Here is a 13,392-nt window from a genome sequence, read left to right as displayed (position 1 = left end):
GGCCCAGGCCCTCCCAGAAGGTCTACATGGGTGCTTCCCATTCCAGGGGATGAGCTACCTGGAGGATGTGCGGCTCGTACACAGGGACTTGGCTGCTCGGAACGTGCTGGTCAAGAGTCCCAACCATGTCAAAATTACAGACTTCGGGCTGGCTCGGCTGCTGGACATTGACGAGACAGAGTACCATGCAGATGGGGGCAAGGTTAGGTGAAGAAGCAAGGAGCAGAGGAAGCTGGGTGGAGTGGTGTCTGGCCCCTGGGAGAACTCTGAGTGGCCACCTCCCCACAACACACAGTTGGAGGACTTCCTCTTCTGCCCTCCCAGGTGCCCATCAAGTGGATGGCACTGGAGTCCATTCTCCGCCGGCGGTTCACCCACCAGAGTGATGTGTGGAGTTATGGTGCGTGGTGGAGGGTGTTGGGAGGGGTGGGTGAGGAGCCATGGCTGGAGGGAGGATGAGAGCTGGGATGGGGAGAATTATGGGGCCACCTCGGCATGTGGAGGGAGGGAAGGGGCTGTCTGTGCCCCACCTTGCAGGGTCTATGCACTTCCCAGGGTTAGGGAAAGACCGGGTAGAGTCTGTCTCCTGGCATCACATCTCCCCCCCGCTGCCATGATGCTAGACTCCTGAGCAGAACCTCTGGCTCAGTACACTAAAAGCTCCCTCTGGCCCTCCCACTCCTGACCCTGTCTTTGCCTTAGGTGTGACTGTGTGGGAGCTGATGACTTTTGGGGCCAAACCTTACGATGGGATCCCAGCCCGGGAGATCCCTGACCTGCTGGAAAAGGGGGAGCGGCTGCCCCAGCCCCCCATCTGCACCATTGATGTCTACATGATCATGGTCAAATGTTCGTGGCTGAGCTGTGCTGGCTGCCTGGAGGAGGGTGGGAGGTCCTGGGTGGAGGAGCCCCAAGGGGCATGAAAGGGGACCAGGATGTATGTAAACCCAGGAGCCCTGGTATATTAGGAGCCTCAAAACCTTCTTGTATCCCTTTTACAGTCAAAGTCCAAAGCCACTCTTGAGGAACACTCTTGTACAAAATTAAGCTGGGCACAGTGGCTCATGCCTGTAATCCCAATACTTTGGGAGGCTGAGGTGGGAGGATCCCTTGAAGCCAGGAGTTCAAGACCAGCCTGGGCAACATAGTGAGATCCTATCTCTACAAAAAATAAAAAAATTCGCTGGGTGTGGTGGTGTGTGCCTGTAGTCCCAGCTACTCGGGAGAGGCTGAGGCAGGAAGATCACTTGAGCCTAGTTTAAGGTTGCAGTAAGCTATGATTGCGCCACTTAAATCCAGCCTGGGTGACAGAGCGAAACCTCATCTCAAAAAAATAAAAAAGCAAACAAAAAGAAAAAAGAATGAAAAGGGAAACTAGCAGAGATGCCCAAAGGTTCTGGCTGAAGACCCCAGAGTCTGGTACTACTTCTCTACCGCCTGAGGGCTTTGGGCTGTCCCTTGGGACTGTCTAGACCAGACTGGAGGGGGAGGGGGAGTGGGAGGGGAGAGGCAGCAAGCACACAGGGCCCGGGACTAGCATGCTGACCTCCCTCCTGCCCCAGGTTGGATGATTGACTCTGAATGTCGGCCGAGATTCCGGGAGTTGGTGTCTGAATTCTCCCGCATGGCCAGGGACCCCCAGCGCTTTGTGGTCATCCAGGTACTGGGCCTCTGTGCCCCATCCCTGCCTGTGGCTAAGAGCACCCTCCTGCAGAGGGTGGGAAGGGGAGATGAGTCCAGCATGCCAGGCCCCTCACCTGCGATAAGGCTTCCTCACAGAAGGCTGCATGCTGGGCTGGGGAGGGGCCGCCATCCCGCCTCTCCTTCCTCCACAGAATGAGGACTTGGGCCCTGCCAGTCCCTTGGACAGCACCTTCTACCGCTCACTGCTGGAGGATGATGACATGGGGGACCTGGTGGATGCTGAGGAGTATCTGGTACCCCAGCAGGGCTTCTTCTGTCCAGACCCTGCCCCGGGTGCTGGGGGCATGGTCCACCACAGGCACCGCAGCTCATCTACCAGGGTCAGTGCCCTCAGTCACACTGTGTAGCTGTCTGCTTACCTCCCCCAAGCCCGGTGGACTAGGGTCCCTTTCTCTGATGTTCCCTCAACTGTCACCTCTCAAGGAGACCCCATTATCCCTACAAAAAATTCTTACTGTCTTCCAACCCCCGTGACCCCATTCTCTCCACGGTGACTGTCATACCCCAAAGGTGACCTGTTTTTCTCCTGTGACCCTGTCACCTCCCATGGAGTCCCCATCCCAGATCCATGAGTGACCTCCATCATGACTTTCTTTCTTGTCCCCAGAGTGGCGGTGGGGACCTGACGCTAGGGCTGGAGCCCTCAGAAGAGGAGGCCCCCAGGTCTCCACTGGCACCCTCCGAAGGGGCTGGCTCCGATGTATTTGATGGTGACCTGGGAATGGGGGCAGCCAAGGGGCTGCAAAGCCTCCCCGCACATGACCCCAGCCCTCTACAGCGGTACAGTGAGGACCCCACAGTACCCCTGCCCTCTGAGACTGACGGCTACGTTACCCCCCTGACCTGCAGCCTCCAGCCCGGTATGGAGTCCAGTCTAAGCGGAGAGACTGATGGGCAGGGGAGGTGGGGACCTTCAGCCTAGGGTCCACTGTAGGGGCAGAGGGAGTGGCAGAGACACCGGGGTTCCTTCCCCTAACAGGTCATCTTCTCTTGGCCTTTCAGAATATGTGAACCAGCCAGATGTTCGGCCACAACCCCCTTCGCCCCGAGAGGGCCCTCTGCCTCCTGCCCGACCTGCTGGTGCCACTCTGGAAAGGCCCAAGACTCTCTCCCCAGGGAAGAATGGGGTCGTCAAAGACGTTTTTGCCTTTGGGGGTGCTGTGGAGAACCCCGAGTACTTGGCACCCCGGGGAGGAGCTGCCCCTCAGCCCCACCCTCCTCCGGCCTTCAGCCCAGCCTTCGACAACCTCTATTACTGGGACCAGGACCCATCAGAGCGGGGGGCTCCACCCAGCACCTTCAAAGGGACACCTACGGCAGAGAACCCAGAGTACCTGGGTCTGGACGTGCCAGTGTGAACCAGAAGGCCAAGTCCACAGAAGCCCTGATGTGTCCTCAGGGAGCAGGGAAGGCCTGACTTATGCTGGCATCAAGAGGTGGGAGGGCCCTCCGACCACTTCCAGGGGAACCTGCCATGCCAGGAACCTGTCCTAAGGAACCTTCCTTCCTGCTTGAGTTCCCAGATGGCTGGAAGGGGTCCAGCCTCGTTGGAAGAGGAACAGCACTGGGGAGTCTTGGTGGATTCTGGGGCCCTGCCCAGTGAGACTGTAGGGTCCAGTGGATGCCACAGCCCAGCTTGGCCCTTTCCTTCCAGATCCTGGGTACTGAAAGCCTTAGGGAAGCTGGCCTGAGAGGGGAAGCGGCCCTAAGGGAGTGTCTAAGAACAAGAGCAACCCATTCAGAGACTGTCCCTGAGACCTAGTACTGCCCCCCATGAGGAAAGAGCAGCAATGGTGTCAGTACAGAGTGCTTTTGTACAGAGTGCTTTTCTGTTTAGTTTTTACTTTTTTTGTTTTGTTTTTTAAAAGATGAAATAAAGACCCAGGGGGAGAATGGGTGTTGTATGGGGAGGTAGGTGTGGGGGGTCCTTCTCCACACCCACTTTGTCCATTTGCAAATATATTTTGGAAAACAGCTAGGCACCAGCCTATGTCTGGTCACCTTACACTTAACTCCTCTTTTCCTGGAGGGAGTGGCTGGGAATCTTCAGAAAGCCTGGAAGAGGAGCCAGACATCCAGTTCTCCAGCTTCAGGGTTGGGGGGGATCGGGAAGCTGGATTCAGATCTGAGAGCCCTTTGATGGCCAGATCATTCTTATTTAGAACGAACTAATTCCTAAGGCCACTCACCAGAATGGGTTATTTCCTCCTTGTGAGTGAGGAGAGTGGCGGGTAGGGTGGGGGAAACATGAGGCAGGCTCTACTGTGGGACTCATTTTCCTTGCCTTGGCTATGCCAGAGGAGCTCACTGACCTAAGGAGTAGCTGTCCAGAAAGCCCACCCAGCCAGCACAGCCACCCTGGTGGCACGAAGGCTGGGCTGGCCAGACTCTGTGCCCCCCACATTCCCAGACCGGACATATAAAAACACACACTAGTTAGCATTAGTGTTTGTAGTGCCACTTTACTGCCAATAGCTGACATTGCCCTGGGTTAGGGGAGAATAAATAAAATCTGTGGCATGAGACAGGTATTACTGAGGTGAAGAGTGGACTGGGCTTTCGTGGGCACTTATCCTGGGAAGGGGGTATGAGGTGGCTGGGGAAGTGTCCATGGAAAGTGTCTCTCTCCTGCCCCCAAGGCCACGGAATCTTCTATTCCTTCCTTGCACCCCAAGGGGCAAAGTGGAGGCCAGGGTCTCTTTGCTAAGGAGCTAAGTAGGGGAAAGAGGCAGAGGGAGCTCCCAGCAGGACCAAAGGGAGACCAAGGTTTGGACCCCAGAACAGAGCAGGAACCCAGAGTCCTGTGCAGTCACAGGATGACGCACGGAGGACGGCTGTTGGTGATCTTTTCTAGGGGTTCTCCGTTACTGGCTCTTCGGATGGCCTCAATGAGCTACAGGACAGAGATGTGGAATGATAGGATGATGCACTGTTGGGGTAGGGTGACCAAGAGGTCCTCCCAACGCTGCAAATACTCACATCTTTCTCATAGGGAAAGCCCCCATTCTCCAGCTTGGAGAACACCAGCTGTCCATTTATCTCTATCTCAAAGGCACCTGGTAGGAAATCAACAGATAAATAAATTGTATACTGAGAACATAGGCAGAAGTCAGGAGTTCCTCCAAAGGGGTCCTCCGCCTTCAAGTCCCCCATCAGTCCCACTGGAGACCCATTTGTAGCTCCTTAAGCCATTCCCCAACCCTGGGTCAAACTCCAGGGAACCTGAGGGAGGCCTCGCCTGTGTGCCCCTCGCAACACTCAATAAAGGACTCCCCTCCAACCCTACACGATTGCAGTCTAATAGGTTTTTCCCCACAGGCCTCTGTGACGCCCCCTGACCTATGGAAGGGAACTCATGTTGGCCGGACATTTTACCATGTGCCAAGCACTGCGGGCACTTTACATAAAGCAGCCAATGTCAGAACTAGAAAGCGGGAGAGCTGGGATTTAGAGCACAGACTGACTCAGCAGGTGTTCCGCGAGCCTCACCTGTGCCCCCCAGGCGCGACTCGATCTCGATGCCCGGATACTGCTCCTTCACAGCACTGGCCAGCTCCAGGTAGGTCGCCTCGAAGCCGCAGGGTTCACTGGGGAGTCAAGATATGGGGCTGGGCTGGGGATTCGGGGGTGGGGCCTCCCGTGGACCCACCTCCGTCCGGCCCGCGGGACCAGGGTGGGGGTCCTCCAGCCGGGGCCGCTCACCAGTACTCCACCACGATGCGGACCCCACTGCCCGGCTCGACCTCCTCGTGAGGGGGCGCTACGGACGTCTGCCCCGGCTCCCCGCTCATCGCGGCCGGCTCCCCTCGGGCCCCTGCTTCCGGGTGTGACGCGAGCTGCGGGCACGTGATGGGGCGGGGCCTCCGGAGCGGGGCGGGGCCAAGGGTGGCGTCCGGGCGCCCCCTGCAGGCCTCCGCCACTGCTACGTTTTGACGTCGTAGGGCAGCTCCGGAGCTCGCGCCCCGGGCAGGGGCTGGGAGGACCGGTCCAGACCCTCCTTCCCTGGCCCGGTCTCCCAGAGTACCGGGCTTCCCCACTCCCCACTCGCGGTGTCCGCTGGACTTAATGGCTTCATTTACTCTAATGGACTATCTTAGACTGCAAAGTGCTTTTCAGTTTACAAAAGAAAGAGAAAGTGGTGGGGCAAGCATCCTGGGGATGGGGGTGGGTGTGGCTGATGTATGAAATAGTTGACATTTTCTCGCTAACATGCCGATGGCATTTTTTTTTTTTTTTTTTTTGAGACGGAGTTTCACTCTTTTTGCCCAGGCTGGAGTGCAATGGTGCGATCTCGGTTCACTGCAACCTCCGCCTCCCGGGTTCAAGCGATTCTTCTGCCTCAGCTTCCCGAGTCGCTGGGACTACAGGCGCGTGCCACCGCACCCGGCTAATTTTGTATTCTTAGTAGAGACAGGGTTTCACCATGTTGGTCAGGCTGGTCTCGAACTCTTGACCTCAGGTGATCCACCAGCCTCGGCCTCCTAAAGTGCTGGAATTATAGACATTAGCCACCACGCCTGGCCCAGTTTTTTGTTTGTTTGTTTTAGTAGAGACAGGGTTTCACCATGTTCGCCAGGCTGGTCTCGAACTCCTGACCTCAAGTGATCCGCCCGCCTTGGCCTCCCAAAGTGCTGGGATTGCAGGCGTGAGCCACCACGCCCGGCGCTGATGGCATTTGGAACCGCCCTATAGTTACATACACAAATGTTTCTGATCCCAAAGCTCTAAACTGCTTTTTCCAGTCTTTTGCAACTGCTTCTTGCCTGCACTGGAGAACAGTAGATGCTCTTCAGGCTCTGTGCCCCCAACAGTTTCTGCACATCCCTTCTCATTCAGCCTCTCACTTGGGGGCTGGTGTCATTATTCCCATTTCGCAGCTCTGGAAATGGAGTCTGCTCAAGTCCTCGCTGCCTTTTCCCTGCCTACAGTACCACTATGGTATCCTAACACGCCACCCACTCGAGTGTCCCTTTAGGCTATTTATTTATTTATTTATTTATTTTTTTTGAGATAGAGTCTCACTCTGTCACCCAAGCTTGAGTGCGGTGGCGCGATCTCGGTTCACTGCAACCTCCGCCTCCTGGGTTCAGGCGACTCTCCTGCCTCAGCCTCCCTAGTAGCTGAGATGATAGGTGCCAGCCACCACGCCCAGCTAACTTTTGTATTACTATTATTTTTTTGAGACAGAGTCTTGCTCTGTTGCCCAGGCTGGAGTGCAATGGCGCGATCTCGGCTCACTGCAACCTCTGCCTTCCGGCCTCAAGTGAGTCTCCTGTCTCAGCCTCCTGAGCAGCTGGGATTACAGGTGCCCACCACCAAGCCAGCTAATTTTTCTATTTTTAGTACAGATGGGGTTTCGCCATATTGGCCAGGCTGGTCTCGAACTCCTGACATTGTGATCTGCCCATCTTGGCCTCCCAAAGTGCTGGGATTACAGGCATGGACCACTGCACCCGGGCTCATTTTTTATTTTATTTTATTTTTTTAAACCAGGCAGGGCGTGGTGGCTCACACCTGTAATCCCAGCGTTTTGGGAGGCCAAGGTGGGCAGATCACTTGAGGCCAGGAGTTCAAGACCAGCCTGGCCAACTCGGCAAAACCCTGTTTTTACTAAAAATACAAAAATTAGCTGGGTGTGGTGGTGCACCAGCTACTCCAGAGGCTGAGGCAGGAGAATCGCTTGAACCTGGGAGGTGGAGGTTGCAATGAGCTGAGATCTCACCACTGCACTCCAGCCCGGGTGACAGAGTGAGACTGTGTTCCAAAAAATAAATAAATAAAAAATAAAAGAGAAAAGAAAAGAAAATGCAGTGATATGGCCGGGCGCGGTGGCTCACGCTTATAATCCCAGCACTTTGGGAAGCTGAGGCGGGCGGATCACGAGGTCAGAAGATCAAGACCACAGTGAAACCCCATCTCTACTAAAAATACAAAAAATTAGCCGGGTGTGGTGGCGGGCGCCTGTAGTCCCAGCTACTCGGAGAGGCTGAGGCAGGAGAACGGCATGAACCCGGGAGGCGGAGCTTGCAGTGAGCCGAGATCGCGCCACTGCACTCCAGCCTGGGTGACAGAGCGAGACTCCGTCTCAAAAAAAAAAAAAAAGAAAATGCAGTGATTTGTACCGTTGCCTAACCATCGCTACAATCCAGTTACAGAATGTTTCCGTCAACCTGATAAGTCCTTCCCACCTGTTTCTGGTCAATCCAGCTCCCAATTCCAGTCCTGTGCAACCACTGATCTGCTTTCTGTCTCTAACTTTGCCTTTTCTGGATGTTTCATATAAACAGAATAATACACTATGTGGTCTTTTGCTTCTGGTTCTTTCATTCAATATGTTTTCTGAGATGTGTTCATGCTGTAGCGTCTAGAGTAGTTTGTTCCTTTTCATTGCTGAGTCGTATTCTACTGTGTGGTTATGCCACATTTTGTTTCTTAATTCACCAATTGATGGATATTTAGGGTTCCAGGTTTTTTTTGTCTATTTTGAATAATGCTGCTACAAATGTTTAGGTGTCTTTGTATAGGTGTGTGTTTTCATTTCTCTTGGGTAGATTCCTAAGGGTAAAACTGCTGGGTCCTGTGTTAAGTTTATGATTAACTTTTTTTTTGAGACAGGGTCTCGCTCTGTTGCCCACGCTGGAATGCAGCAGTGCAAACACGGCTCACTGCAGCCTCGACCTGCTAAACTCAAGCTATCCTCTTGCCTCAGCCTCCTGAATAGCTGGGACAACAGACACGCACCACCATGCCCAGCTAACTTTTTTTGTATTTTTTGTAGAGACAAGGTTTTGCCATTTTGCCCAGGCTAGTGTTTAACTTTTTAAGAAATGGCCAGACTGTTTTTCAAAGTTTTGCCACCAGCAATATATGAGGATTTGTCTCTCCATATCCTCACTAATACTTGTGTTCTGTCTCTTTGATTATAACCATCCTAGTGGACATGACATGGTATATAATTGTGATTATAATTCTCATTTATCTAATGACTATGTTGTGTATCTTTTCATGTAGTTATTAGCCATTCATATACATATTATTTGAAGAAACATCTATTCAAGTCTTTTGCCCATTTTTATTTGTCTCTTTATTATTGATTTGTAAAAGTTCTTTATATATTTTGGATACCAACAAAAATATATACAACCATATATACAACCATATATAGTTGTATATGATTTGCAACTATTTTCTCCCAGTCTTTGGCTAGTTTTTTTTCTTTTTTTTTTCTTTCTTTTTTTGAGACAAGGTCTCACTGTGTCACCCAGGCTGGAGTGCAGTGGCACAATCTTGGCTCACTTCAACCTCCACTTCCTGGGTTCAAGAGATTCTTGTGCCTCAGCCTCCCAAGCAGCTGGGATTACAGGCATGCACCACCATAGCCCAGATAATTTTTTGTGTTTTTAGTAGCAATGGCCAGGCTATTTTCACTATGTTGGCTAGGCTGGTCTAGAACTCTGGCCTCAAGTGATCTGGCTACCTCAGCCTCCCAAAGTGCTGGGGTCACAGGCATGAGCCACTTCACCTGGCTTCATTTTTTCTTTCTTTTCTTTGAGACAGTGTCTTGCTCTGTCACCCAGACTGGAGCGCAGTAGCACAATCACAGCTCACTGCAGCCTCAACTTCTCAGGCTCAAGTGATTGTCACACCTCAGCCCCACCAAGTAGCCAGGACTATAGGCCTGCACCACCATGCCTGGATAAATTTTATATTTTTTGTAGAGATGAGGTCTTGCCAGTTTGCCTAGGCTGGTCTCAAACTCCTGGGCTCAAGTGATTCCCCTGCCTCGGTCTCCCAAAGTGCTGGGATTACAGCTATGAGCCACCATGCCTGACCTCTTCTTTTTTTTTTTTGATATGGAGTTTCGCTCTTCTTGCCCAGACTGGAATGCAATGGCACCATCTTGGCTCACTGCAACCTCCGCCTCCTGGGTTTAAGCGATTCTCCTGCCTCAGACTCCCGAGTAGCTGGGATTACAGGCATGCGCCACCATGTCTGGCTAATTTTGTATTTTTTTTTTTTTAGTAGAGATGGGGTTTCTCCATGTTGGCCAGGCTGGTCTTGAACTCCCGACCTCAGGTGACCCATCTGCCTCGGCCTCCCAAAGTGCTGGGATTACAGGTGTGAGCCACTGTGCCCGGCCTCCTGGCCTCTTCTTAATGGTGGCTTTTGAAGTGCAAAAATTTTAAATTTTGACAAAGTCTAACATCAATTTTTTTCTCTTGTCAGTTATCTTTTTGCTGTCATATTTAAGTTCTCTGCCTAACCCAAGGTCATGAAAACTATCTCTCATGGTTTCTTCTAGAAGTTTTATGGTTTTAGCTCTTACATTCAGGTATCTGATCTATTTCGAGTTTTTTTTTCTTATGCATCCTGTGAGCAAAAGATCTAAATTCACCTTTTGGCATGTAGCTATTCAATTGATGACAGCACCATTTATTGAAAAGCCTATCCTTTCCTCCATCAAATTGTCTTGGTACCTTGTAAAATCAATTGACCAGAAATGTACGGGTTTCTGCTTGGACTCTGGATTCTGTTCCATTGACCTATAAACGCATTCTTATTTATTATTATTATTATTATTTTTCCCCCGAGATGGAGTCTTGCTCTGTCGCCCTGGCTGGAGTGCAGTGGCATGATCTTGGCTCACTGCAACCCCTGCCTCCTGGGTTCACGCAATTCTCCTGCCTCAGCCTCCCGTGTAGCTGGAATTACAGGTGCACACCACCATGTCCAGGTAATTTTTGCATTTTTAGCAGAGGCGGGGTTTCACCATGTTGGCCAGGCTGGTCTCGAACTCCTGACCTCATGATCCACCCGCCTTGGCCTCTCAAAGTGTTGGGATTACAGGTGTGAGCCACCGTACCTGGCCTTATTGTTGTTGTTGTTTTTAAATTCAGATACAACTTACCCACAGTAAAATTCATCCTCTTGAGTATACCTTTCTTTTTTTTTTTCTTTTCTTGAGATGGAGTCTCGCTCTTGTCGCCCAGGCTGGAGTGCAATGGCTCGAACTCAGCACACTGAAACCTCCGTCTCGTGGGTTCAAGAGATTCTCCTGCCTCAGCCTCCTGAGTAGCTGAGATTACAGGCACACGCCACCATGCCCAGCTAATTTTTGTATTTTTAGTAGAGACGGGGTTTTGCCATGTTGGTCAGGCTGGTCTTGAACTCCTGAGCTCGTGATCCGCCCGCCTCAGCCTCCCAAAGTCCTGGGATTACAGGGGTGAACCACCGCGCCCAGCCTTGAGTGTACCTTTCTGTGAGTCCTAAGAAACACACACAGTTGTGCATCCAACCCCACAACCAAGATACAGTATGGTCCCATCACCTCCCACAAGTCCCTGTGCCCCCTACTGTGGACCCCTCTCCCTCCTCCCCAACCCCAGACCTGGTTTTTGTTCACACAGTTCCACCCCCTCCAGAAAGCCATATAAGTTGATTCCTACAGCACTCCTCCCTCTGACTGTTGCTTTGTTTCCATCCCATCCTTCAACATCCAGGATGATCTTTCCGAAATGTAAATGTGCCCTCTCCTCTGTGCTTCTACTTAAGTCTAAATACAACTTGCAGGGTCTGGTCTTTGACCGCTACTCCTGCCCATCTGGACAAACAGGATGGATGGCTCTCAAACCTGGCTTGCAGAACAGCCACCTGAGGGCTTGTCAATACCACACCTTCCTTCTGGGTCTTAGCCCCAGAGACTGAGATTCAGTTGCTGGAGAAGAGTCCAAGAATCTATTTTCCACACAAGGTTAGGGAGGTCTAGAGGCCACATTTGCAGAAGCACAGCTTCCTCTCTCCACACCTTCCACACCTTCCACACCTGTCCAGGTTCACCCACGTGGCCTCTGCTTCCTCCCTTCTCCTCCAACCCCACTCTCTGTCTCCGCATGCCCTATCCCCTCCTGCCCAGAGCTCTGGCATTGGTTTCCTCACTGGGGAAAGTGGCCTCCTTCCCCAATTCCCATCCACCGATTCCAGCCCGCTTCCCATGTCCGCCAGCTTCTTCTCTGCTCAGCTGTCACCTCCACAGAGAAGTCTTTCCTTACTCCCTATGTGAGTCATTTTCCCAGCATAGTTGTCTCCTGTCATTTCTTATTTGTGTGATTCTTTGATTAACATCAATCTTCGTGATTGGCTGTGTGAGGATGGGGCGGGGTCTGTTTTTGTTGTTTATGCCTGTATCCCCAGCACCAAACATGGGGCTGGCATATGGTAGGTACTGAACAGATAGTTGAATAAATGAATGAGTGAATTGTCTACTCTGCCTTTGCACAAGCTGCTCCATCACCCAAGAGACCTTGCCTCCTCCCCCGCTTCTTTGCTGGGCCCACTCATACCGGTTTTCCTAGGAAAACTCTGGAGAAAATTGAGGCAGGAGCCACTCATCTGTGCCCCTTCCAGGGTGGACCTCTTATCACCCTAAGGATTGTTTGTTTTCTTGTCACCCACATCAAGCTGGGTGGTGGCCACAGCCTTTGATCTCCACCTCCTAACCCCTCTCCCAAGTACCCTGTGTTTGCCCAGCAATGAACGAGAGAGCTAAAGTGATCCCTGAGAGAACTAAAGTGATCTCTCAGGCCGGGCGTGGTGGCTTATGCCTGTAATCCGAACATTTTGGGAGGTCGAGGTGGGCAGATCACCTGAGGTCAGGAGTTCGAGACCAACCTGGTTAACATGGAGAAACCCTGTCTTTACTAAAAATGCAAAAATTAGCTGGGTGTGGTGGCAGGCGCCTGTAATCCCAGCTACTCCAGAGGCCGAGGCAGGAGAATCGCTTGAACCCAGGAGGCGGAGTTTGCAGTGAGCCAAGATGGCACCACTACACTCCAGCCTGGGTGACAGAGCGGGACTCTGGCTCAAAAAAAAATAAAATAAAGTGATCCCTCTAAGAGGAATCCCCAGGGGCCCAGGCCAGAGCTTTCTCCAGGTCACCATGGCTCCTCCCACTTTGCCACCCTACCTAACCCCCTCGATTTTAAAGGGGAAGCCAAGACTCTGGACTTTGCTCAGAAGGTGGGGGGCGGGGGAGTGGGGGCTTACCCTGGGTACCTCTGAGGGGCCAGGGCGCAGCCACCACGGTATGGGTGACTGCCGATTGAGGGGCAGGCCATATTGCTGAACACCCCCCTGGCTGGCATCCCTCCTTGGCGGGGTGCTCTTTGCCCCATGGGGTGGGATCCAGAGCTGAGACAGGCCCCCAGGCTTGGCCAATGAACAGACCAGGTTCAGGGAGGGTGTTGGGAAAGTGGGAAAGAGTGGACGGGGTGGTTTCCCTTACCTTGCAACCCCCAGACCCTCCCCCCTCCCTCCCAGGTGGTCGGGACTCTTGATCTTCGCTCTTGGTACTGTCTGTTCGGCTGTCTTCCCCGCCTCTCCCCAGGCACCTGCCTCCTCCCTTGGCACCTGCTGCCAGGCTAGGAAGGGCAAAAACAATCCCAGTTGGCATAGTGTCAGGGAGTCTCCGCCCTCCTCCCAGGTTTCCTCCTCCCAGGCGCCTCCCCTGGACCCGCCCCCATCTGCCCAAGATAATTTTAGTTTCCTTGGGCCTGGAATCTGGACACACAGGGCTCCCCCCGCCCCTGACTTCTCTGTCCGAAGTCGGGACACCCTCCTACCACCTGTAGAGAAGCGGGAGTGGATCTGAAATAAAATCCAAGAATCTGGGGATTCCTAGACGGAGCCAGA

At 52.7% G+C, this 13,392-nt stretch overlaps 2 protein-coding genes across 3 annotated transcripts in view; one reads left to right on the top strand and one right to left on the bottom strand.

Annotated features, from left to right (window-relative positions):
* ERBB2 (erb-b2 receptor tyrosine kinase 2) overlaps positions 1 to 3,682 on the top strand; it is a 43,136-nt gene extending 39,454 nt beyond the window's left edge. Inside the window, exons 21-27 of the mRNA XM_030808232.1 lie at positions 47 to 202; positions 325 to 400; positions 703 to 849; positions 1,563 to 1,660; positions 1,836 to 2,024; positions 2,312 to 2,564; positions 2,707 to 3,682. Of these exons, the coding sequence (XP_030664092.1) occupies positions 47 to 202; positions 325 to 400; positions 703 to 849; positions 1,563 to 1,660; positions 1,836 to 2,024; positions 2,312 to 2,564; positions 2,707 to 3,062 (1,275 nt within the window). The 3' untranslated portion in view covers positions 3,063 to 3,682. The remainder of the gene's footprint in view (positions 1 to 46; positions 203 to 324; positions 401 to 702; positions 850 to 1,562; positions 1,661 to 1,835; positions 2,025 to 2,311; positions 2,565 to 2,706) is intronic.
* Positions 3,683 to 4,146: 464 nt separating this feature from the next.
* Positions 4,147 to 5,726, bottom strand: MIEN1 (migration and invasion enhancer 1). Of its 2 annotated transcripts, XM_030808235.1 has the most exons (4): positions 5,407 to 5,726; positions 5,194 to 5,291; positions 4,684 to 4,760; positions 4,147 to 4,597 (listed from the first exon to the last, which is right to left on the bottom strand). In XM_030808235.1, exons 1-4 carry the CDS (start codon positions 5,493 to 5,495, stop codon positions 4,514 to 4,516), a joined length of 348 nt encoding a protein of 115 aa, XP_030664095.1. In that variant the 5' UTR covers positions 5,496 to 5,726; the 3' UTR covers positions 4,147 to 4,513. The 2 variants fall into 2 exon arrangements, with proteins under 2 accessions (XP_030664095.1, XP_030664094.1); XM_030808234.1 differs by having other exon boundaries at positions 4,147 to 4,760; positions 5,407 to 5,539.
* Between the last annotated feature and the right edge of the window lie 7,666 nt (positions 5,727 to 13,392).

The sequence above is a fragment of the Nomascus leucogenys genome, unplaced genomic scaffold, assembly GCF_006542625.1.
Source record: "Nomascus leucogenys isolate Asia unplaced genomic scaffold, Asia_NLE_v1 Super-Scaffold_285, whole genome shotgun sequence".
Taxonomy (NCBI): Eukaryota; Metazoa; Chordata; class Mammalia; order Primates; family Hylobatidae; genus Nomascus; species Nomascus leucogenys.
The sequence above is the reverse complement of the archived record's forward strand: the minus strand, read 5'-3'. Positions and strand labels throughout refer to the sequence as shown.